Source organism: Oncorhynchus mykiss, chromosome 13 (genome assembly GCF_057628025.1).
Source record: "Oncorhynchus mykiss isolate SJ-2025 chromosome 13, ASM5762802v1, whole genome shotgun sequence".
Classification (NCBI taxonomy): Eukaryota; Metazoa; Chordata; class Actinopteri; order Salmoniformes; family Salmonidae; genus Oncorhynchus; species Oncorhynchus mykiss.
The window spans coordinates 45,433,871-45,455,934 of NC_143034.1; the positions used below are offsets into that span (position 1 = coordinate 45,433,871).

Here is a 22,064-nt window from a genome sequence, read left to right on the forward strand (position 1 = left end):
ACATCAATATTCTGTACACATCAATAATGCACATCAATATACTGTATACATCAATAATGCACATTAATATACAGTATACATCAAAAATGCACATCAATATACTGTATACATCAATAATGCACATCAATATACAGTATACATCAATAATGCACATCATTATACTGTACACATCAATACACTAAAAGCAAGACACAATCCTAGAAAACAAACCCATTTGTCACGAAAGAATACCTCAATCAGCCTTTTGAATTGTCCTAGAGCCTCCGATTCATCCCTTTTTAGAGACCCTTGAAGATTATTCCACAAGTAAGGTACAGAAAAAGGGACCTCCAGAGACAGCCCTCCCTGAGATCCAGAGACAGCCCTCCCTGAGATCCAGAGACAGCCCTCCCTGAGATCCAGAGATAGCCCTCCCTGAGATCCAGAGACAGCCCTCCCTGAGATCCAGAGACAGCCCTCCCTGAGATCCAGAGACAGCCCTCCCTGAGATCCAGAGATAGCCCTCCCTGAGATCCAGAGATAGCCCTCCCTGAGATCCAGAGACAGCCCTCCCTGAGATCCAGAGATAGCCCTCCCTGAGATCCAGAGACAGCCCTCCCTGAGACCGGGCCTGGTATCTCTTACGTCTGTCTATAAGTTAACAATCAAGTAAGCCACAGCGAAAGATTATGCAGGAGGGATTCATCAATGAAAAAGAGTGCAATGCATCGGTCTACGGGATTTCAAAGAGGGCCAGCCTACTTTCTGGCACAGAATGCAGTGAAATATCGACCTTATGGAAAATACATGCTCCTGATCAGTACATCCTGCTAGATATCTTCAGTACCAGTGGTTTGTACACATGCTAGCCTATTTACATTGTAGTCATTTAGCAGACGCTCGTATCCAGAGCGACATACTTGAGCAATTAGGGTTAAGTGCCTTGCTCAAGGTCACATCGACAGATGTATTTCCCACCTAGTCTGCTCGGGGATTGGAACCAGTAACCTTCTAGTTACTAGCCCTACCCTCTTAACCACTAGGCTATCTGTCGACCCTATCAACTGCTGGGGACCGCTAGGCTATCTGTTGACCCTATTAACTGGGACTATCCAGTAGCAAAATGTCAAAGTGAAATGTAAATAAATAGAGAGGGGGGGGGGGGGCAAACCGGAGAGCGCAGGATGGAGAGAATGCTCTCAGAGCTAAGAGGGGATGGTGTTTTGTGCCAGTGAATAGTGGAAGAAGGGACAGAAGAAGGAGAGGTATACATCTGGATCAGTTGACCACCCCTCTGGGCCCACCCCTCTGGGTCCAGCCCTCTGGGTCCACTCCTCTGGGTCCAGCCCTCTGGGTCCACCCCTCTGGATCCAGCCCTCTGGGTCCAGCCCTCTGGACCCAGAGGCCCTCTGGGTCCAGCCCTCTGGGCCCACCCCTCTGGGTCCAGCCCTCTGGGTCCAGCCCTCTGGGTCCAGCCCTCTGGGCTTTGTGATGTGTTATGGGACAGGCTTGTTTTTAGCCCTGAGGGAAGGATTTCCAATCCCGTAGGAGAACGTTCACTTACTCACACATACACAGACTGTTTACAAACTGTACTTCACACACGCACTCCATCTCTTTCCCACGTACTCACAAACACTCACACACATTATTTAGACATTTGCCAGCCAAGAACAAACAGCCAAAGACACAGGCATATACACAGGAAGTTCATTCTAAGCATGCCTCTATAACTCATTGGTCTTCAGTGACCCGTAGTAATGTGATCCTCTGTATCATCCTATGACTCCAGTGCCACAGTGGAGCGTTGTTGATCCCAAATAGTCAACTACAGGGCAAGCAGTAACAGTATGGGCTGAAACTATTATTAGTCAGTTGGTTACTTTGGAGTTTCTGAGTGTCATCCCATTTTCTCAGACTTTCCTGAAGCACTTTGTTCGTTATCCGCTGCCAGCAGTGAATGAGTGTTCGCACGGGGAACTCTGGGACATGGAGTATCCGGGCCTGTCCCTTCCTGGGCGGCAGGCGTGGCATGGCGCGGCAGCATAACTCGCCGTGGCTACAGCTTTGATGACGGCACTTTGAACAGCCCGGTGACTGGCCCTCGCCCTCACCGCCGCATGGCCACTTCCACTGGATGAGACCCTCTCTCAGCGTAAGAGGATCTGGCCTGTCTCTTACCCCGGGGTAACGCCTAACCCGCATCCTCTCCCACTTCCCTTCCACAGCTCACATCATTTATGGATTACTTTTTTTTTAAACAGGATCTCTCTCCCTCTCTCTCGCTCTCTCTCTCTCTCTCTCTCTCTCTATCTCTCTACCTCTCTCTCTCTCTCTCTCTCTCTCTCTCTCTCTCTCTCTCTCTCTCTCTCTCTCTCTCTCTCTCTCTTTCTCTGCTGTCTTTAGGGGGAGTGGAAGTGCACTCAAAGGAGAGGAGGGAAATTGTGCCCATCATCTCCACTCGAGCCCTCCCTAGGGACCCTGCAGAGTGGGCCAAAGATGGATAGGGCTATGATAGGGATGCGCTTGGATGGGGGGGGGGGGGGGGGGATAGAAGTGGAGAGGATGTCCATTCCCTCTCAGAAGATGTCTTTTATGTGACCGTGATAGATGTCTGAACAATCCCATTTCAATTCCTATTTAATATCCAACAGGCAGCCTTGGACGGAAATAACCCACTCTTCGAAGTATTCCAACACTCTGATGAATTTCCCTCAGCCAAGGACAGAAAGAGATGGAAAAGAGGTGCCTATAAAAGGATGTGATGCATGGCGTTTTACAGGTGAAAGGGAATCTAAGGAGGGGGATTTTTGATTGTGTGTGAGAGAGAAGAGAGATGAAGCCATTAGGCCATGGTAATCCCGGAATGAAAGGCCGGCCACCACCAAGCCTGCAGTCTGCAGTATACCTCCCTTCTCCATCCCTCCGTGCCTTAGCCGTGTCTCAGCTGTGGACTGTTCTGAGGCGCTGCGAAGGACCAGAGAGGGGGAGGCCTGCCTTTACAACCTGTCTCCCCGGGCCCTTTGTCTAATCGGATCAACACATAATCTCTTGAAAGGGGGTGAAATCGGATATTCCCAGGTCTTCTCAATTATCAAATACCCTCCTTTCCCTCTCCTCCTTTCCCCGTGGACCCTACTCTGCGTTCACATGCCCAGAGCAACAACAGAGAAGTGATCTCAAAGTGTGACGTGAAGCCGGGTGTCGGAAAGGGGGGGATGTTGGAGTCAGCGTGGTTGGCGTTAAGCGGTCTAAGTGGTGAAGGTGGGGAAACACACAGCCTTTTGTTCTCCCGGCTGTCTTTCAATGCCCCTTGTCTGTCTGAACGGTGCTCTTTGGTGTGACTTGTCTAACCAGCTCGTTCCCGCTTCGTAGTGGACTCATCGCTCCTCGTCATTCCTGGTGTTGAGGGAGGCTACGCTTGATCAAACCCCAGACAACGCGCGTGCTTGTGTTGTACATAGACGATCAATCATGGATACATATTCTGTCTAAACAAAAGGCCTGGACATCATACAGTCTCAAGTACTGTATAGCAAACAGAGCTCAAATAATTGGATACATGATAGACAAGGAATACACAGTAGTTCATTGGGAAACATTGGTTCCTCGGTTGGACACTAACTGGGGAGGAAAGACAGAGAGAGGGATGGGAGAAGAGAGAGAAAAACAGCAGTAGAAGGAAGACGATTGAAGGTTTCCGCCAGGGAGAATCGTGTCATATACAGAGAGCCATAGTGAGACAGAGAGCCATAGTGAGACAGAGAGCCATAGTGAGACAGAGAGCCATAGTGAGACATAGAGCCATAGTGAGACAGAGAGCCATAGTGAGACAGAGAGCCATAGTGAGATAGAGAGCCATATTGAGACAGAGAGCCATAGTGAGACAGAGAGCCATAGTGAGACAGAGAGCCATAGTGAGATAGAGAGCCATATTGAGACAGAGAGCCATAGTGAGACAGAGAGCCATAGTAAGACAGAGAGCCATAGTGAGACAGAGAGCCATAGTGAGACAGAGAGCCATAGTGAGACAGAGAGCCATAGTGATACAGAGAGCCATAGTGATACAGAGAGCCATAGTGAGACAGAGAGCCATAGTGATGCAGAGAGACATAGTGAGACAGAGAGCCATAGTGAGACAGAGAGCCATAGTGAGACAGAGAGCCATAGTGATGCAGAGAGCCATAGTGAGACAGAGAGCCATAGTGAGACAGAGAGCCATAGTGATGCAGAGAGCCATAGTGAGACAGAGAGCCATAGTGAGACAGAGAGCCATAGTGATACAGAGAGCCATAGTGATACAGAGAGCCATAGTGAGACAGAGAGCCATAGTGATGCAGAGAGACATAGTGAGACAGAGAGCCATAGTGAGACAGAGAGCCATAGTGAGACAGAGAGCCATAGTGATGCAGAGAGCCATAGTGAGACAGAGAGCCATAGTGAGACAGAGAGCCATAGTGAGACAGAGAGCCATAGTGATGCAGAGAGCCATAGTGAGACAGAGAGCCATAGTGAGACAGAGAGCCATAGTGAGACAGAGAGCCATAGTGAGACAGAGAGCCATAGTGAGACAGAGAGCCATAGTGAGACAGAGAGCCATAGTGAGACAGAGAGCCACAGAGAGCCATAGTGAGACAGAGAGCCATAGTGAGACAGAGAGCCTTAGTGAGACAGTGGGAGAGAGTGATTAGAATGTAGCACAGCATGATTTTAGTCTAAGCAAACATATTACAGTTTTCCTCAATTGCTAAAACACTAAAAATCCATTGGCTGAACAAAGTTCTCAGTTGCCTGGACTCATTGAGCTAATTATGCAGTCTGTTGTCAAAACCTTAAACCATTTCACATGGTAAAACACAATTTGCAGATCTCACTTAGACTTTTCAGCAAAATTCTAAACACATTCTCATTTTCAAAACACATTCTGCACTCTAATGCACATGTCATCCATACTGGTAAACACAAGTGGCAACAATCAAATACAAAAAGAGAACATATGTCATTGATTGAACACAACCACTCAAAATTGATTTGACCTGTTTCAAATGATGTGACACAACCAATATAAGCCAGTTCAGAGAGCAAACAGGGTGTTGAAGGTGGGAAGGAGAAAGTCTGAGAATGGATACTGTAGTACAGTGCATTGGAGGCTGTATACTGTACAATGAACACATTGTATGGCCCTGAACATTGTCCTTTCCATTTATTAACAGTACTGACTGCTCAATAGATTTTGACTGGTTGCAGGTTCATATCAACAAAGAACAAGAATTACAGTATCACAGAGACAAAGGACACGTTTGTGAGATGCAGGGTACAGTACTGTAACAATAGGGGTACAAGGAGGAGGAAGAACAAAATTGCAAAGAGCAAAGCAGAGTAGTAATTTCTGATCAATTTTGAGCTACTATGATAGAACATGTTTTCGTTCATCAAAAGACAATGACGGAAAAATATGAATATTTTTTTAGATTAAAAATGTACTTCTCCCTGAGGATTGTATGTTTTGAACAATGTGTTTTCTATTTTTCATGGTGTATTGTTTACTGACTGCTTGAGAGTGTATATCATTTTGATCACTTTGTTTATGATTTGAGAGAAGTGTTTGATTTTGAACACAGGTAAAACTGTTTTGAGGCGAATGTTTCATTTTGCGAGAGGAGTCAGAGGTTATGTAAATAGTGCTTGAAGATGAGGATTTGTGTTTAATGTTTTCAGGAAATGGAGCAAAGTTTCAGAAATTGTGTTTTAGCTATTGAGAAAAACTGTAACAGAGACAGAGAGAGACAGAGAGAGAGAGAGAGGGGGAGAGAGAGAGAGACAGAGAGAGAGAGTCTCCATCACCATATCCCCAGAGAAGACAGACAGTAATCCAGCTCTCGGCTGGCGGCCACATCCCCCTCTGTCCCCAAGCTGCTCTGTCAGCGGACGGTCCTGCTTCTGAACCTGCGAGTGGGAGAGACACGGGCATTAACTCCACTACACTGGGACAGCCATCGCCCTTCAAAGGCTCTATTTCCCCTAGACAGAGAAAGAGGGAGAGCGAGAGGAAGCCAGTATAGCTTTGATCAATATCCTTGGCGAGGGGGACCACAGACTGGGGAGGTTAATGACCATTTAACCCACTGTCACCTCCACTGTCCCACCTGCACTTTAGAGCCTTTGACAACCTGACGTTGCACACTGTATTTCAGACCACCAGATTCTTTATCGGTGTGTGTGTGTGTGTGTGTGTCAGACTGGGAAAAGTGCAACACCCACAGTGCTCAAACCTTAGAACTAATGGAGGGGAAACAGACCAACCCAGCAGAATGCTTTGTAGGACATGATGAAAGGATATTGTTTCTAGATGCACTATATAACGTCCTGGGTTGGCATCTAGTAGCCTGCAGTACAAGCCCCCCCCCCCCCCCCCCTAAAGGTGTCCGGTCTGGCAAGACATTAATGCTTTTCGAGCATGAGGTTTGCTTGAGTGGAAGGCTAGAGGCCAACCCCCCCTCTCCCATTCCTAAAGACTCTGGGCATCTGCAGTGAAAGCTCTGATGTTCTCTCAGCCACTTATAGGACCTCGATCCCCAATCCCCCTCTCGTTCCTCTCCTCTTCCCCCCTCCCCTTCTCCTCTTGGTTACCTCTTTGCCGTCCATGCATCAGCTCCTTGTGGATACGCTCCGTCCTCTCTCTCTGTTCCCCGTCTCCGTCGTTCCCCTGCTCTCTCGCTCCCTCCGTCTCTTACCTCCTTTCAGGGCAGCACAAAGAAGCCATTTGCATCGCTGCAGGTTGCTATGATACACAGTCAGCACAACTTGAAATGTTTTGCTGCACTTTGAAGGTGGTATTAAAGGGGAAAGCAGCTGTGGGTGTTGGAGAGAAAGAGAGAAAGAGAGGACTAGAGAGTGGTATGTGTGAGCACATTTGTATATTTGAGTGTTTGTGTATATGGGCCGTGGCTGGTTTGATAATACTGTTTCTATGGACCCTGCACAGTATGCACCAGTCACTGTATTTGAGAAAGTGTGTGTGTCTGTGTCTGTGTCTGTCTGTCTGTGTGCGTGAGTGTGTGCGTGTGTGTGTGCGTGAGTGTGTCTGTGTGTGTGTGTGTGTCTGTGTGTGTGTGTCTGTGTGTGTGTGTGTGTCTGTGTGTGTGTGTGTGTGTGCGTGTGTCTGTGTGTGTGTGCGTGTGTGTGTCTGTGTGTGTGTGTGTGTCTGTGTCTGTGTGTGTGTGTCTGTGTGTGTGTCTGTGTCTGTGTCTGTGTGTATGTGTGTGTGTGTGTGTGTGTGTGTGTCTGTGTGTGTGTGTGTGTGTGTCTGTGTGTGTGTGTGTGTGTGTCTGTGTGTGTGTGTGTGTGTGTCTGTGTGTGTCTGTGTGTGTCTGTGTGTGTGTGTGTGCGTGTGTGTGTGTGCGTGTGTCTGTGTGTGTCTGCGTGTGTGTGTGTGCGTATGTGTGTGTGTGTGTGTGTGTGTGTGTCTGTGTGTGTGTCTGTGTGTGTGTGTGTCTGTGTGTCTGTGTGTCTGTGTCTGTGTGTGTGTGTCTGTGTGTGTATCTGTGTCTGTGTCTGTGTGTATATGTGTGTGTGTGTGTATCTGTGTGTCTGTGTGTGTGTGTGCGTGTGTGTGCGTCTGTGTGTGTGTGTGTCTGTGTCTGTGTGTCTGTGTCTGTGTGGCTGTGCAAACACGCAAATTCAATTCTATACAATTCTGTGTTGATACTTTTACCCAAAACAGGCATTATACTTGACGAAGTATAGACAATTGACAATTGGACAGTGCCGCCACTATTCACCGCAACAACAATCAAGGCTTGTATCAGAATGTATTTTTCCAGCACAGGCTGACTTGTTATCAAAGCTCCTAATAACATTAACAATATAACGACTGTCTCTCATCACAATATGGTCTGATCAGGAAGTCGTGGCAGCAGTCCCTTGCTCATATCCACTTAAGAGTCCCTCAAGGCTTAAATGAAGTCATAACAGAGGCCATTAGGCCTGGATAGTGTGTGTTATCGCTTCTGTCAGTCCGGGCCTGTATCCTACTACTATACTGTAAGTCCCTTGGGATGTTAATGGGCTTTGAGAAGGCTGGCCTCTTGGCTTCTCTGTATCCTCCATTCAGACAGAGGCCTTTCCCTTCTGCCTTGCCTCTTCTTCCCTCTGATTAGTACAGCGGACACAAAGATAGCCATCCTTACTTCCTGTCGGAGGTGGCTAGTGCTAAATCAGGCTAATGCTAACGCTAGGCGTTTTGTTTGGGGTGTTTTATGCCCGTCCTTGGTATCGAGGGGCAGGTTTGCTTTGGCAGTGCCAGTCCTGAGTGGGCTGGGCCAGGTTCTGCCTGTACCCCTCCCCCCTCCTGCCCCATCCGTCTTGTCTCTCCTCCCGTCCCTGGTTGGAATTCACCTGGCCTTTTGTTGTATCCCACAGCCAACGGCGTGAGCCCCCACCTTCTCGCCTCTCGTAACGGTCCAGTATCTCTTTTTTTGTTCTGTCCCGTCCAACACTCTCATTACCCATCTGAACAGCAACCCCCCCTTCTCTGCACCATCGCCCCCCCCCCCCCCCCCCCCCCCCCCCCCCCATCCCCACCGTATCTCTTGCACCTATCAAACTGGCTTTTGGCAAGAGGCACTGAGGAGTTTTGTGAATGGCGAAAACGGCATCTCTCCGCCTCCTGCTGCTGCTGCGGACGACGGTGATGGTGATTGGCTTTTATTTGTGTCTGCTCGGGTTGTTTTACACTCCTCCTTCCTCGTTTTTCTGCCTCCCTCCCCCTTCTCTCTCTCAGAGGACTTTTCTGACTTTGTGAACATGCTGAGGAGGCTTCTCTGTTGCTCTGAGGTTCTGTGACCTGGGCTGCCGTGCCCTTCGCCAGTCAGTCATGTTGATCTGTAGGGTTGACTGATTGATCCACGGAGGCCTAGACCTGCTCACTTTATGAAGGCCTAGACCTGTTCACTTTATGAAGGCCTAGACCTGCTCACTTTATGAAGGCCTAGACCTGTTCACTTTATGAAGGCCTAGACCTGCTCACTTTATGAAGGCCTAGACCTGCTCACTTTATGAAGGCCTAGACCTGCTCACTTTATGAAGGCCTAGACCTGCTCACTTTATGAAGGCCTAGACCTGCTCACTTTATGAAGGCCTAGACCTGCTCACTTTATGAAGGCCTAGACCTGCTCACTTTATGAAGGCCTAGACCTGTTCACTTTATGAAGGCCTAGACCTGCTCACTTTATGAAGGCCTAGACCTGTTCACTTTATGAAGGCCTAGACCTGCTCACTTTATGAAGGCCTAGACCTGCTCACTTTATGAAGGCCTAGACTTGCTCACTTTATGAAGGCCTAGACCTGCTCACTTTATGAAGGCCTAGACCTGCTCACTTTATGAAGGCCTAGACCTGCTCACTTTATGAAGGCCTAGACCTGCTCACTTTATGAAGGCCGTAATTACTTTAAAAGTCAAACAAGCACCTTTGTTTAAACTTTACATTCTACTATATCTAGTCTACATCTTTATCCTCCCGTTTTATAATCTCTCTCTCTCTCTCTCTCTCTCTCTCTCTCTCTCTCTCTCTCTCTCTCTCTCTCTCTCTCATCCCTCTGTTCTTTGCCTAGCTTCAGCCCAGTGTGAAAGTCATTAAATATTTTGTTGCCCTCTCCTGCTCTCTCCTCTCCCCTCACACACTCCCTCCCTCTCTCCTCTCCCCTCACCCACTCCCTCCCTCTCTCCTCTTCCCTCACACACTCCCTCCCTCTCTCCTCTCCCCTCACCCACTCCCTCCGTCTCACCTCTTCCCACCACACTCCCACCTTCTCCTCTCCCCTCACACACTACCTCCCTCTCTCCTCTCCCCTCACACACTCCCTCCCTCCCTCTCTCCTCCTCCCCTCACTCATCCCTCCCTCTCTCCTCTCCCTCACACACTCCCTCCCTCCCTCTCTCCTCTCCCCTCACTCACTCCCTCCCTCCCTCTCTCCTCTCCCTCACACACCCTCCCTCCCTCTCTCCTCTCCCCTCACACACTCCCTCCCTCTCCTCTCTCCCCTCACCCACTCCCTCCCTCTCTCCTCTCCCCTGACACAGTCCTTCCCTCTCTCCTCTCCCCTCACCCACTCCCTCTCCTCTCTCCCCTCACTCCCTCCCTCTCCCTCTCCCCTCACTCACTCCCTCTCTCCTCTCCCCTCACACCTCCCTCCCTCTCTCCCCTCTCCCCTCACACACTCCCTCCCTCTCTCCTCTCCCCTGACACACTCCTTCACTCTCTCCTCTCCCCTCACCCACTCCCTCCCTCCCTCTCCCCTCCCTCCCTCCCTCTCTCCTCTCCCCTCACCCACTCCCTCCCTCTCTCCTCTCCCCTCACACACTCCCTCCCTCTCCTTCTCTCCCCTCACACACTCCCTCCCTCTCTCCTCTCCCCTCACACACTCCTTCCCTCTCTCCTTTCCCCTCACACACTCCTTCCCTCTCTCCTCTCCCCTCACCCACTCCTTCCCTCTCTCCTCTCCCCTCGCCCACTCCCTCCTCTCTCCTCTCCCCACTGCAGGTCTGTTGTGTTGTGATATATACTAAAGATCACCTTTGGCATCACAACACCTGGTGACCAATCAGGGCCCTGCATTGTTTGATACACTGCTGAGTGGTGGACCTGCTGTCCGTGTGATAGGGCTGGTGGGGAGTTTGTGTGTGCGCGCGCGTGTGTGTGTGTGTGAGTGTGTGTGTGTGCACGCATGGGAATGTGCACTTGTGTGTGAATGCGTGCATATGTGTGTTTGTGTGTGTCTGAGCAGTAAACAGCAGTAGTCTTGTGACTTGTCCTAATGACTGACTTCCTGCTGCTGGGAGGACTGCTTCTTCTCTGAGATACGCTCCCTGGCTCTGTCTGGGAGCCCACTGTTTGTGTATGAGATGTCACTCTGCTCTGTGTTACTCTGTTGCTCTGTTGAACAGCAGGACGGGAGAAACAGGAAGAGTGAGCTCTGGCTGCAGCAGCTAAACGAATTAACGTCTAACAAACTTTTCAATGGTTATGGGAAAAAGAAGACACTTGTAAAGCTTCCTTCCTGTGCACTCGTCTCTCAAGCGCACAAAGGCCATCCCTCGCCCATGCACATTCTCTCTCACTGAAGTGTAACAGCTGTTGACCTTTTAGGACAGGAGGGCCTGTTGCATTGTCCTGTGAGGGGATGGCTCCGGTCAGGGCAGGGCGGCTAGCTGAATGGGTAGGGCCATGGACCGCGTGCAGCCATTGTGCAGGCCTCATTGCACCACAAACAAAGAGAACATAGCACTGCTAAAACAGGCGCTACTGCCGTTGTGCCCAATTCACTGGCACAGAAAGCCTGTGCTGCTTCAACAGCCTGCCATGGCTTTATGTTGAGGTCATGTACAGTAACAATGTCAACATCACTCTACTCTACATGTCAGACATGTTGGTATAGGATTCTACTGCTCTGACTTGGTTGGTTTTTAGCTGACAGTTCAGTTTAGAATCTAGGCTACATATTTATCCTCCTCTGTTTTATACTCTCTCTCCTCTCTCTTTCTCTCTCTCTCTCTCAAGTTCTACTCACATTGCTTAGACTCCCAGTTCTCTATCCTTTTCTCTCGAGATTCTGCCTCTGTCCCTCCCTCTCTCCTCCCCTCGCCTGTGCGCCCTCACTTTCTCTCTCTCTCTCATTCATTCTCTCGTTCTCTCTCATTCTCTCTCATTCTCTCACTCTGATCTCTCTCCCTCTCATCTCTCTCTCTCTCTGCTCTCTCTCTCACCAGTCTGTCTCCTAACAAAAGCAATAGCAGAGTCAGATTCCTTGTGTCTATTCCAACAGTTTCTGTTCCCATGCTCTAGAGGCATGTAGGCTTGCCTATATTTCAGGGGAAGCAGGAAGGTACCCACATCCCCATCCAGGATCCCTCTGAGCACAGGGAGTTTTACGAGCCTCCTAATGAGAGCAGTAGGGGAATGGAGAGTGGAGAGAGGGGGAATAGAGAGAGGAGAGAGGGGGAATGGAGAGTGGAGAGAGGGGGAATGGAGAGAGGAGAGAGGGGGAATGGAGAGAGGAGAGAGGGGGAATGGAGAGAGGGAATGGAGAGAGGAGAGAGGGGAGAGGGGGAATGGAGAGAGGAGAGAGGGGGAATGGAGAGAGGAGAGAGGGGAAATGGAGAGTGGAGAGAGGGGAAATGGAGAGTGGAGAGAGGGGGAATGGAGAGAGGAGAGAGGGGGAATGGAGAGAGGGGGAATGGAGAGAGGGGAGAGGGGGAATGGAGAGAGGAGAGAGGGGGAATGGAGAGAGGAGAGAGGGGGAATGGAGAGAGGAGAGAGGGGAAATGGAAAGAGGAGAAAGGGTGAATGGAGAGAGAGAGAGGGGGAATGGAGAGAGGGGAATGGAGAGAGGAGAGAAGGGGAATGGAGAGAGGAGAGAGGGAATGGAGAGAGGAGAGGGGGAATGGAGAGAGGAGAGGGGGAATGGAGAGAGGAGAGGGGGAATGGAGAGAGGGAATGGAGAGAGGAGAGAGGAATGGAGAGAGGAGAGAGGGGGAATGGAGAGAGGAGAGAGGGGAATGGAGAGAGGAGAGAGGGGGAATGGAGAGAGGGAGAGAGAGGGGAATGGAGGAGAGGAGGAGGGAATGGAGAGAGGAGAGAGGGGAATGAGAGAGAGGAGAGGGAATGGAGAGAGGAGAGAGGGAATGGAGAGAGGAGAGGGGTAATGGAGAGAGGAGAGGGGTAATGGAGAGAGGGAATGGAGAGAGGAGGAGAGGGCAATGGAGAGAGGAGAGGAGGAATTGAGAGAGGGAATGGAGAGAGGAGAGAGGTAGGAAAGGGAGAGGGATGGAGAGAGGAGAGGGGAATGGAGAGAGGAGAGGAGGAATAGAGAGGGATGGGGGGAGGGACTGGAGAGAGGAGAGAGGGGGAAAGGAGAGAGGGAATGGGAGAGAAGAGAGAGGTGGATTAGTGAGAGGGAATGGAGAGAGGGAGAGGGAATGGGAGAGAGGAGAGGAGGAATGGAGAGAGGGAATGGGAGAGAGGAGAGAGGGGAATGGGAGAGAGAGAATGGGAGAGAGGGAGAGAGAGGGAATGGAGAGAGGGAATGGAGAGAGGGAATGGGAGAGAGGGAATGGGAGAGAGGGAATGGAGAGAGAGGGAATGGAGAGAGAGGGAATGGGAGAGAGGGAATGGGCCACTTATTCCAAAATGGAATAAGGTACAGAAAAGAAAGAGAGAGTAAAGAGTGAGATGTGAATATGGACAAGATTGAGTTCCAAGAGGAGAAATAGAGTGTGTGTGTGTGTGTGTGTGTGGGAGAGAGCGAAATCTCAAGAGCGGCAGAGAAAGCGCTTTGCCCTTTGTACCGGCGTCCATTGTGACTTGGGATGGGGATGTAGCATGTGCAAAGGGACCTAGCTCCTCCGACAACTACAGTTCATGTGCGCGCGCGTGTGTGTGTGTGCTAATCACATTGCCCCTCCCTACCCCCTACCGCCTCTTAAACTGGGGGAGGGGTCACAGATTAAGAACACTCTCCCATCTGCACACAGCTGTTTATATCAACAGGTGTGTGCGTCAGCAGAGAGAGTGTGTGTGTGCTGCGATGCTGTGTTACTATTTGCTGGACTGGTTAAGTGTACAGTATGTTAATGCCCATTTGTTAAACAGCTTCGTCCTCCAGGTTGCACAGGGGCTGCCAAGCCTTCCCGTTCTATTAGAATCATGTGGGTTGAGTGAGGTAAAGGGCCCTTACAGAAAGTGTCTAGTGTACTGCCTGGGACTAACCGTGTGTCCGTGTGTCCGCAGGTTCCTCGTATTATGACAACGTGCGGCCGTTGGCCTATCCTGACTCAGACGCCGTGCTCGTCTGCTTTGACATCAGTCGCCCAGAGACCCTGGACAGTGTCCTGAAGAAGGTCGGTGTCTTCCTCTTCCTCACCTTCCAACTGCCCCTCTTCCTCCTCCCCGGTCGGTCACGACCAGGGTATATAACCAACATGCCCTGCCTTCAGAGAACATGGTTTAAAACTGTACAATGAACACAAAAATAGAAAGGCTTCAGAAAGAAATATATACAGCTGATTTTTTTTTGCCATCGCAGGTTTTTACAACAACAAAAACACAAAAGAAAAGTAGAATTACAGTAATCAATACAAGATGTTACTGTAAACTCACAGAAACTAAAATAGTTACAGTAAAATTACAGTGAAATGGTAAACAAAAAGTATTGTAAGGGACTGTAAGGGATGGGGTGGATGGTTTATGGATCCCGCCTTCAGTTAGGGTCTGGCCACATCACCTCATCCACATGAAGCAATGTCACCCCTGGCTAGGTATTCGACCCTGGACTGACCCCACCTCAATGTCTCCGCATGCCTCTTCCATTCAGACACATTCAGTCAAAACTACGAGCTACAGGCAAGGCAGGTACCCCCACAGACAGGTGCAGACAGGTGCCCCCTATTATTTTGTTCACTGAGGAGCGTAGACCTAACATTGTAGGACTACATTGTATTGTACTGTGATGCAGAATGATGTGCAACAATTACATACTGTAGGTACAGTCTAGTGTAGAACGTTGAAGACATACCTGTTCTCCAGTCTAAATGTCCATATTATGGATGCTACCGTGTAGCGACTCAGGTTGGGCTGGACTCTCCGCCTCCCTCATCGTCAGGCCATGATTTATGACACGGTCCACCAAAGTAGCCCTTAATGTCGTCGGAAATATGTCTCTGTCTATTGCCCGGTCCCCTTCTTTGTTCTTGTCCTCGTCCTCCTCCCACTCCTCTCTCTCTTCCTCTTCCTCTCGCTCTTCCTCTTCCTCTCACTACCTCCATGTTTGCAAAGTTCTCACCAAAGAGGTGATCTTACCTGAGGTCTATTTGTAGTGGTGAGGCTCAGACTAATTGGTGTTCAATTACTGTAGAAGTGTTTTCATGTGTGTGTGTGTGTGTGGGTGTTGCCAATTTCAGGTATGTTTTTGCATTTTGAATAAAAAAGTGCTTTCCCGATGATTGCAAGAGATTTCATTCTTGAACAAAGTGTCTAACGTAAGAAACCGTGTGTAGTGTTTTGCAAGTGTGTTGCAGAATTGCAAACAAAAAGTGCAAAGAAGAACATGTGTTTGTACTTCTGGTGCCGTTGTTTAAAGGCATGGTTACGACAGTTAAGGTGTTGATGCTCTTGTCTAAGCATTCACTTTCAGTGTGTAAGCAATTGGCAAAAAGTGTCACATTCTCATCCAAAGTGTTCTGACTTCACTCCTCATATAGAGTTCCCATGCTATCTATAGCCAGCACATCATCAACAATAGAAGATGGGGGGGGGGGTAAGACCCACTCCCCTTTATCGCCATGAAACAAGCAGGGCTACTTGACCCCTGACCCCTATAGGAATGGGAGGTCAGACTGGAGAATGAGAGGAGGCCTTGGAGCCCGGCCGGGGTGGAATTTGGAGTGGAGCTCCAGCAATGGCAGATTAGCTATGCAACAACCAATCAACGAACAGCTGTTTAAGGAGACTGAATCTGGGCATTTATGGGACTTTCATACTCGATGAGAAGCCAGGACAGATGCTGGTAGTTAACGTTTTTATGGTGGCTTTTGGGTGTGATATTTTGATACTGGACTTGGGAAGGGAACCAGCCAGAGTGTGGTAAGGTGGTGACGTGGTCATGGGAATGTTTTACAGATATTCTCATGAGAGAGTTTGTGTGTGTCAGTAAATGTGTTATTTGACTGTTTTATGTGTGTGTGTGTGTGTGTGTGTGTGTGTGTGTGTGTGTGTGTGTGTGTGTGTGTGTGTGTGTGTGTGTGTGTGTGTGTGTGTGTTTGTGTCATGTAAACCAGTCTCGCTGGCCCTCAGCGGTCTCGCAGTATTCCTCCATCTTGAGGCCATGTGTGGCGCGTCTCTTTTGAAGGTCTCCTCCTGTGAGCTCAGGACCTTGTAAAATACATTCCCACGGCGGCTCTGTTGACGTGTTTAGTGGTCTGAGGGGAGCTGGTAAAACACGCCCCACCCACAGGCTGTGTAGAGCTAACCCACACGACACCTTGGTTCTACCCACCCGTCTCAGGGCTCAGTGCCCCCGTCTGTCGACTTAGCTTTTGGCTTTTCCATGGCTTTTGCCATGACCCCCTGACCCCTAGCTGTCGCCCCCCCCCCCCCGGTAATTTAAAAAACCTGCGGCGAATGGAAACCTGTTGCCCAACCACCGTTCCAAATTAGACTCTTGACCTCTGTGACCTTGCCTGTCACCAATGGCATCAGATGACAGGAGCGGGAGGGGATTGAGAATGGGGGTGCAAAGTTATTGGATGGTATAGAAGAGATGTGGGTGGAGCATGGGGGGGGGGGGGGGCAAAGGTTGTTTAACTCTTGACGGATGGCTGCACACCCCTGCATTCTGCATGTGGCACCTGGATGGATGAATTCAGACATGCTGGATGTTTTGGGGGGTGTTATTTGGTATTTGTGAGGCAGGATGGAGGCAGATTTATTTATTTTTCCCAGCTGAAGTCTGAATGATGACATTTCATCTCACAGGGTGTTGTTTCAACTGGACTGCACAGGGTTTTCTGTTCTGTACTCTACCTAAAATAGCTCTATTGACTCAAGCCAGAGAGTGGAAAGAAATTGAATGAATCTCATACCGTTGCATTATATCACACAGAAATCTCTCTCCTCCATTTCTAGTGGATTGGTAAGTCTTATCCAAACCACTCAATTGGCAAAGAGAATTTAGAGCACCGATTTAATGGGGAGCTCATTGAAACAGTTTCCCAATTATTGTGAAATGATAGATTCCTCTGAGATCTAATCATAGATCTGCGTATTCATCTAACTGCGTGAAGCTATATTGGGAGACTCACACAAATACACAGGGAACAGAACAGAAGTCTCACAGGGAGACCACAGAAGCAAAGTCATTCATTTACATTCATTTAGACTAATGAGATAACCTAATGTCTGTTACAGAAACGGTTCATCCTCTTTGGTTATCAGGGGCCAGGGTCAACCCTCCTCCTCTGTGAGCTAAGCGGCCAGGGTAGAGTCCTGGGGGTCGCAGGTCAGGGTAGTTTGTACCAGAGAATGTCAAGGTCCTCTGTGTTGAGTGATTCCACTGTTTTCATAGCAATGTCCTGCTGGCGAGCTGATGAGCGCTGCTGGCTATTTACTGATGCGCTGTCTGTCTGTCTGTCTGTCCCAGATCTGGATCAAATAATGACCTCGGCCCAATTGAGGTGTGCTTGAGTTGGTTTGGAATTTGCACTTTTGGAATTATTCCATTGGTTCCATAATCGCAACGGGGAAAAACAAAATCAACCAGAGCTCTAGTATTTGATACTGTCCGTCTACCTCTCTCTTTCTGTTTCTTTGTTAGCCTCTGCCTGTCTGCCTGCCTGTCTGCCTGCCTGCCTGTCTGCCTGCCTGTATGTCTGCCTGTCTGTATGTCTGCCTGCCTGTATGTCTGCCTGTCTCTTTATGTGTCTTCGTTAACATGCTCCTGTCTGTGTGTCCATCCCACAGTGGCAGGGGGAGACCCAGGAGTTCTGTCCCAATGCCAAGGTGGTTCTGGTGGGTTGTAAGCTGGACATGAGGACCGACGTGGGCACGCTGAGAGAGCTGTCCAAGCAACGCCTCATCCCCATCACACACGAACAGGTGAGCAGAGGAAGAGCAGCGGGGGAAGGATGGAGGGAGGAAGAAATGAAAGAGTGAGAGAAAAACCATAGCAGGAAGGAGACGGGTCTTTAAAAAAAAAGAGAAAGAGGAAACCAATCGAGTTATAATGAGACACGCACGGGAGAAGAGAGAGACAGAGCCGACCCATTGTCAAACTAGCTTTTAACCCTTAACCCAGCGTTGAAGTAGCCACCCACAGTTGCTCTATCAACACGCACACATATATTATGTACATATTACCCAATACATAGAAACACACTGAAGCAGACATTTTGCAGAGGTTGGCGTTCCGACTCTAATGGGCTGACAGCGATGTGGAGGTTGGTTATTGTAAAGGGGGTTTAGGGGGTGGCAGGGTGGGGGGTGGGTATGTATAGGATTTATGTCTCAGGAGTCGAGACACATTTTACCCTGAGATTAAATATTCATGCAGAGTTGGGGATTTTGAAAAGGCGGTATGAATAGAAAAACAGACTTTGATAAAACAAGGCCTTTTATCGCACGCTACCACATCCTCTTAGCCAGGGGCATGGTAATGATGGAGGGAACGCTACCACATCCTCTTAGCCAGGGGCATGGTAATGATGGAGGGAACGCTACCACATCCTCTTAGCCAGGGGCATGGTAATGATGGAGGGAACGCTACCACATCCTCTTAGCCAGGGGCATGGTAATGATGGAGGGAACGCTACCACATCCTCTTAGCCAGGGGCATGGTAATGATGGAGGGAACACTACCACATCCTCTACCACATCCTCTTAGCCAGGGGCATGGTAATGATGGAGGGAACGCTACCACATCCTCTTAGCCAGGGGCATGGTAATGATGGAGGGAACGCTACCACATCCTCTTAGCCAGGGGCATGGTAATGATGGAGGGAACGCTACCACATCCTCTTAGCCAGGGGCATGGTAATGATGGAGGGAACGCTACCACATCCTCTTAGCCAGGGGCATGGTAATGATGGAGGGAACACTACCACATCCTCTACCACATCCTCTTAGCCAGGGGCATGGTAATGATGGAGGGAACGCTACCACATCCTCTTAGCCAGGGGCATGGTAATGATGGAGGGAACGCTACCACATCCTCTTAGCCAGGGGCATGGTAATGATGGAGGGAACACTACCACATCCTCTTAGCCAGGGGCATGGTAATGATGGAGGGAACGCTACCACATCCTCTTAGCCAGGGGCATGGTAATGATGGAGGGAACGCTACCACATCCTCTTAGCCAGGGGCATGGTAATGATGGAGGGAACACTACCACATCCTCTTAGCCAGGGGCATGGTAATGATGGAGGGAACACTACCACATCCTCTTAGCCAGGGGCATGGTAATGATGGAGGGAACGCTACCACATCCTCTTAGCCAGGGGCATGGTAATGATGGAGGGAACGCTACCACATCCTCTTAGCCAGGGGCATGGTAATGATGGAGGGAACACTACCACATCCTCTTAGCCAGGGGCATGGTAATGATGGAGGGAACGCTACCACATCCTCTTAGCCAGGGGCATGGTAATGATGGAGGGAACGAGGGGGGGGGGGGGGGGGGTGATAAACAGGTCAGTAAATCTTTGAAATAATCCGCTTTTTGCATGTTTTGATGCTCCCCCGTGTCTGACATACACAGAGTGGAGGGGCTGTGGGGCTGTTTCACCCCCCCCCATACACACACAAAAGCTCAGGGAACCGAGGCCCCTTTCCACTGTGAGCTGGCTGTGGGCCAGCTGTGTGCTGGCCACTGGGGAAAAAACAGATAGAATCCCCCAAGCAACAGGGAAAGAACAATGAATGTAAATAAAATAGACAAACAAAAGATAGAATGGGAGACCATGTTAGGGCTGTTGTGTTTTTGTTCTACGTCATACTCTATTTCGGTCTGAGGGAGCTACTGTACTGTACTGTTCTGACCTGTCTATAATTGAAAGGGAATCTGTGTCACATACAGTACTAGCGTTAGGCAGGCTCCCAACAGCCAACTTTTGCTGATCTAATCCAATATCCCCCAGCTTGTTATCCTGTTGTTGATCTCAAAACGGAATTCCGGTAGCAGAGTTGAGGAGTCACAGGCGAGGTGACCACAGGGTGAACCCTACACATTACACACTCATCTGGCCACGGTCTGATAAAGCTTTGCTGCTTGTCAGGCCCATCTCTCCCTCTCCCGTCGTTTCTCTCAACCTTCCTCACCCCCCCTCACGCTCTCTCTCTCTCTCTCTCTCTCTCTCTCTCTCTCTCTCTCTCTCTCCCTTCCTTAATCTCTCTCCCTCCCTTAATCTCTCTCGCCAATCACTCAGTCTCCCTCCCTCTCAATCTCTCTCGTTCTCTCTCCCTTCCTTAATCTCCCTCCCTCAATCTCTCTCTTTCTCTCTCTCTTTCCTCCCCCCTCCCTCGCTACCTCCCTCCCTCACAATCTCTCTCTTTCTCTCTCTGTCTCTCTCTCTCTGTCTCTCTCTCTGTCTCTCTCTCTCCCCCCTCCCTCCCTCCCTCCCTCCCTCCCTCCCTCCCTCCCTCCCTCTCTAAATCGGTGTTTCCACCTAATAGAGACGTTTCCTGTGACTGTGTAAGGAAGGAGCCTTGATAAGATCACACCAGGCCTGTGGTTCTGAAAGGCCCCATCTGTGTGTGAGTGCATGTGATCCCCAGACAGGGCCATTGGAGGTGTAAAGACTGGGAAACCGGCATAATCCAATGCAGAATAAGGAAAGATAGCCAGAGAGGAGAGGGCAAATACAGTACCATAGAATTCTAAACTGAAACTTAATCTGTTCGATGTATCCTTTCAGTCAGTGAGCTTTGATAACACTGGACCCTGGGGGGAAGCAGGCAGCAGACAGTGCCAGGCAGGCTTTGGGCAGAGAGTTAGTTTCTCCTCTCTAGTCTCCCATACATATACATATACCAGACAATGGGGGGGAAACTCTAGCCCACTGGGCTCTCTGTGGTGGGCTTTCTGCTCAGTTTAAACAGAAACAACAGAATATGGCAGGAGAAAGAGAGACAGAGTGAGAGAGAGAGAGTGTCATGGATTAGTCATCAGATGTAGGGCAGGTTCAACTGTCTGCACTGTAGACATGATGTTTAGACCAGCAGCATCTCTGTGTTTCCTGCTTGTCTCTCACTACAGTAACGTGAGATCATTGGTGCTAGGTTATAGTGAATTAACTGTCATGGTACCTCAAGAAGAACAGTAGATACTATTCACAACAGCAGGATGTTGTTGACGATGATGTTCTTGATGTTGTTGTTGATGAGGATGTTCTTGATGTTGTTGTTGATGATGATGATGTTCTTGATGTTGTTGTTGATGATGATCTTGTTGTTCGTGATGTTGTTGATGATGATGTTTTTGATGTTGTTGATGATGGTGTTCTTGATGTTCTTGTTGTTAATGGTGATGTTCTTGATGTTGTTGATGATGATGTTCTTTATGCTGTTGTTGTTGATGATGATGTTCTCTATGTTCTTGTTGATGATGTTGTTGATGATGATGTTCTTGATGTTGTTGATGATGGTGATGTTCTTGATGTTCTTGATGATGATGATCTTGATGTTGTTGATGATGATGTGCTTGATGATGTTCTTGATGTTGTTGTTGATGATGATCTTGTTGTTCTTGATGTTGTTGATGATGATGTTTTTGATGTTGTTGATGATGGTGTTCTTGATGTTCTTGTTGTTAATGGTGATGTTCTTGATGTTCTTGATGTTGTTGATGATTATGTTCTTTATGCTGTTGTTGTTGATGATGATGTTCTTGATGTTCTTGTTGATGATGTTGTTGATGATGATGATCTTGATGTTGTTGATGATGATGTTCTTGATGTTGTTGTTGATGATGATGTTCTTGGTGTTGTTGATGATGATGTTCTTGGTGTTGTTGAGGATGATGATCTTGATGTTGTTGATGATGATGTTCTTGATGTTGTTGATGATGACATTATTGATGTTGTTGTTGATTATGTTTTTGATGATGATGATGTTCTTGATGTTGTTGATGATGTTCTTGATGTTGTTGTTGATGGTGATGATCTTGATGTTGTTGATGATGATGATATTGATGTTGTTGATGATGATGATGTTCATGATGTTGTTGATTATGATTATGTTCTTGATGTTGTTGTTGATGATGATCTTGATGTTCTTGTTGTTGATGATGCTGTTCTTGATGTTGTTGATTATGTTTTTGATGATGATGATGTTCTTGATGTTGTTGATTATGTTCTTGATGTTGTTGTTGATGGGGATGATCTTGATGTTGTTGATGATGATGATATTGATGTTGTTGATGATGATGATGTTCATGATGTTGTTGATTATGATTATGTTCTTGATGTTGTTGTTGATGATGATATTGATGTTCTTGTTGATGATGCTGTTCTTGATGTTGTTGATGATGATGATGTTCT

General features: G+C 48.6%; 1 protein-coding gene across 1 annotated transcript in view; it reads left to right on the top strand.

Annotated features, from left to right (window-relative positions):
• The window catches only part of LOC110486228 (rho-related GTP-binding protein RhoN), a 35,696-nt gene that overhangs the window by 11,943 nt on the left and 1,689 nt on the right, over positions 1-22,064 (top strand). The window contains exons 3-4 of the mRNA XM_036940932.2: positions 13,767-13,876; positions 17,493-17,627. Of these exons, the coding sequence (XP_036796827.2) occupies positions 13,767-13,876; positions 17,493-17,627 (245 nt within the window). The remainder of the gene's footprint in view (positions 1-13,766; positions 13,877-17,492; positions 17,628-22,064) is intronic.